The sequence below is a fragment of the Arachis ipaensis genome, chromosome B8 (assembly GCF_059453495.1).
Source record: "Arachis ipaensis isolate K30076 ecotype BB chromosome B8, ASM5945349v1, whole genome shotgun sequence".
NCBI lineage: Eukaryota > Viridiplantae > Streptophyta > Magnoliopsida > Fabales > Fabaceae > Arachis > Arachis ipaensis.
The window spans coordinates 10,838,859-10,841,338 of NC_142443.1; the positions used below are offsets into that span (position 1 = coordinate 10,838,859).

General features: G+C 45.0%; 1 protein-coding gene across 1 annotated transcript; it reads right to left on the bottom strand.

Moving 5' to 3' along the window:
- Positions 1 to 373: 373 nt before the first annotated feature.
- On the bottom strand, positions 374 to 1,781 carry LOC148547200 (uncharacterized). Its single transcript, XM_088495326.1, has 2 exons — positions 1,511 to 1,781; positions 374 to 1,422 (listed from the first exon to the last, which is right to left on the bottom strand). The coding sequence occupies exons 1-2, from the start codon at positions 1,779 to 1,781 to the stop codon at positions 374 to 376; spliced, it is 1,320 nt and encodes a 439-aa protein (XP_088351452.1).
- Positions 1,782 to 2,480: the final 699 nt, after the last annotated feature.

A 2,480-nucleotide genomic window follows, 5' to 3' on the forward strand; every position in this document is an offset into this window, starting at 1 on the left:
CAGGCCAAAGCAAGGAAGCCGACATACCAGTTGGATCCAAACATCCACAACCTCAAAGGAATCAAGCCACAAGTATGAAACACAAAAGCAATCCAAAGAGGTCGAGCAACAAGGCTCCAACACTTCCAAAAAACCTAAAAAAGGTACCAAGACAGATAAAAATAGACATGATATGAAAAACATAAAGTTATAATAATAACAAGCTCAAGAGGCTACCAAAACCAGCCCCAAAAGCTTGGAAACCATTTTGTTTTTCAAAATTAAGTTGCTAAACAAGCAACTAAGAAAGTGTCAAGGGCCAGCAACCACCATTTACAAAATAAAGAGTTCAAAAGCCCACAAGCCGGGCTATTTACACAAACATTTAGAAAATTTATTTAAGATCCGAAGACTTCTCGGCAGCATCAGCACGGGGTGAAGGAGGGCGAGTCTGAAGAGGCACTGCATCCACTGTTCCGTCATCCCTATTTAAGATCTGGCAATCAGGTTTCGATTCAAGATGACCAACCTCAGATGTAGGAGCTGAAGAAGTCGGCACAACAAAAGCTTTGGCGGCAGGCACAGAAGGGGGTTCAACATCATCCTCTTCAGGGTCGTTAGGGACGATCTTTCCGTCCTTTACAACGTTGTCCAGACTGAAGAGAGTAAGGTCAAGCTCAGGGGCAAGAACCCGAACCTGCTCCTTCAGGTTCTCATAAGTAGCATTTACGCTGCCTACAAGGTAACCCTGGAGTTCGGCATAATCAGCCCGGGCAGACTCCAACTCCTCCCTGAGACACATCACTTCCTTGTAGGTCGTGACATAGCTATCCTTGTACCTCAATGCCGTGTCTTCAGCCAACCTCATAGAAGCCGCCAAGGCAACGGAGCTAGCCTTTTCGCCCTCCAACTCCTTCTCCAGTTTGGTCACTTTCACTTGGAGCTCCTCCTTCAAACCCTTCATTCTGGCGAACTCCCACTTAGCCTCCTCCATAAAGGCCTTGGTAGCATGAAGGGGAATATCTTGGGCAGTTCGGTACATGGCAGCTCCCATATGTGCCATCTTGATGCTGCTCCGAGTAATAAAGTCCAAATGGCGAAGGAGAGAGACATTGTCAGTAGGAATGGTACCATAAGTACTAATCTGCTGATCGACAAACTCAACTGCGTCAAAGTCAGGGGCATCAAGGTTAAAAGGCTCAGTTGTCTTTTGTTTTTTGTTTGGAGGAGTGCCAGAAGTAGCAACAGAAGACTGCGGAGGATCAACTAAACGGACTCGAGGAGTAGGGATCATTCTCCTCGGTCCAGGTGAACTCGGCACAGATGGCTTCAGCGGAACTTGAGAGGACCCTTCCCCATCCGCCCTGGTCGAGATGTTCTGGGCTGCAGTAGCCTTTCTCGCCTTCTTGAAAGCCTTCATCAAGTCATTATTCTTGGCCATCTCTGAAAAATGAAAATCAACAGTTTTACAAACCAGAAAAAGAGGAAGAAAGCAAAGAAAAAGCGAGAAACAAAATACATCAAGTAATACCCAATGCAGTTTGGACAAGGGATGGGTCCCCCAAAGATTTTTTATTGTCCAGATGAGGAGGTTCCCCCCAAATGTCCTCCAAAACAGTTACAAAAGCCTGCTCAATTTTGTCAAGCATTTCCCATGTATAACGGGATACCACTACATTCTGCTGCCAACACAATGGGAAGGATGGCTCATCATTTGCTTCCAGAAAAAAGGGCCGAGCTCCCTCAACTGCTCGGACATTAAAAAAATAATTCTTGAAGTCCCTAAAGGACTCGTCATACATGTCAAAAACCTTATGTCCTTGTGCAGATCTAAAAGAAGCCCATGAGGCTTTCTCTTTTGAAGAAATCCCGGGCTTAGTTAAAACAAACAGATAAAGGAAAAGAGTTTGAGAAGGAGTAACGTCCAACTCTTGGCAAAGAAGCTGAAAAATCTTGATAAAGCCCCAGGAGTTCGGATGGAGCTGGGACGGAGCTACATTACACGACCACAATAAATCGGTCTCAAAAGAAGTGAAGGAAAAAGTGATGTCCAACTGGCTGAAAAAATAGTCGTAAGCATAAAAGAAAGGGCGCTCCCCCCGGGTCAGAGCAAGGAAGCAAACCCTCTCCTCGAAATCAAGTGCTACCAATTCATAATTTCTTTCCTGATCTCTACTCTTACAGAGGCGGTGATGTTTTCTAAGCTCCACACAAAACTCAGCATTCACCACAGAAACACACATTAAAACAAGGGAGTCCAACCAATCAGACATCCCCTCAGGAACCTTAGAAGACGTCTCTACAATATTTTTGCGAGAAGACATGGCCTAGTCCTACAAACAAGAAAAGAAGATGGATTACTAAAAAACATCTCGGGCAAAATCAAAACAACTCAACCAGTATGATTCAGGACAACACAAACAACAAAAGGAAACCTCAGGACCCACACCGAAGATCCATGGGCATCCTTCGGAGGCAGTCATGGAACAAGGATTCAGGAA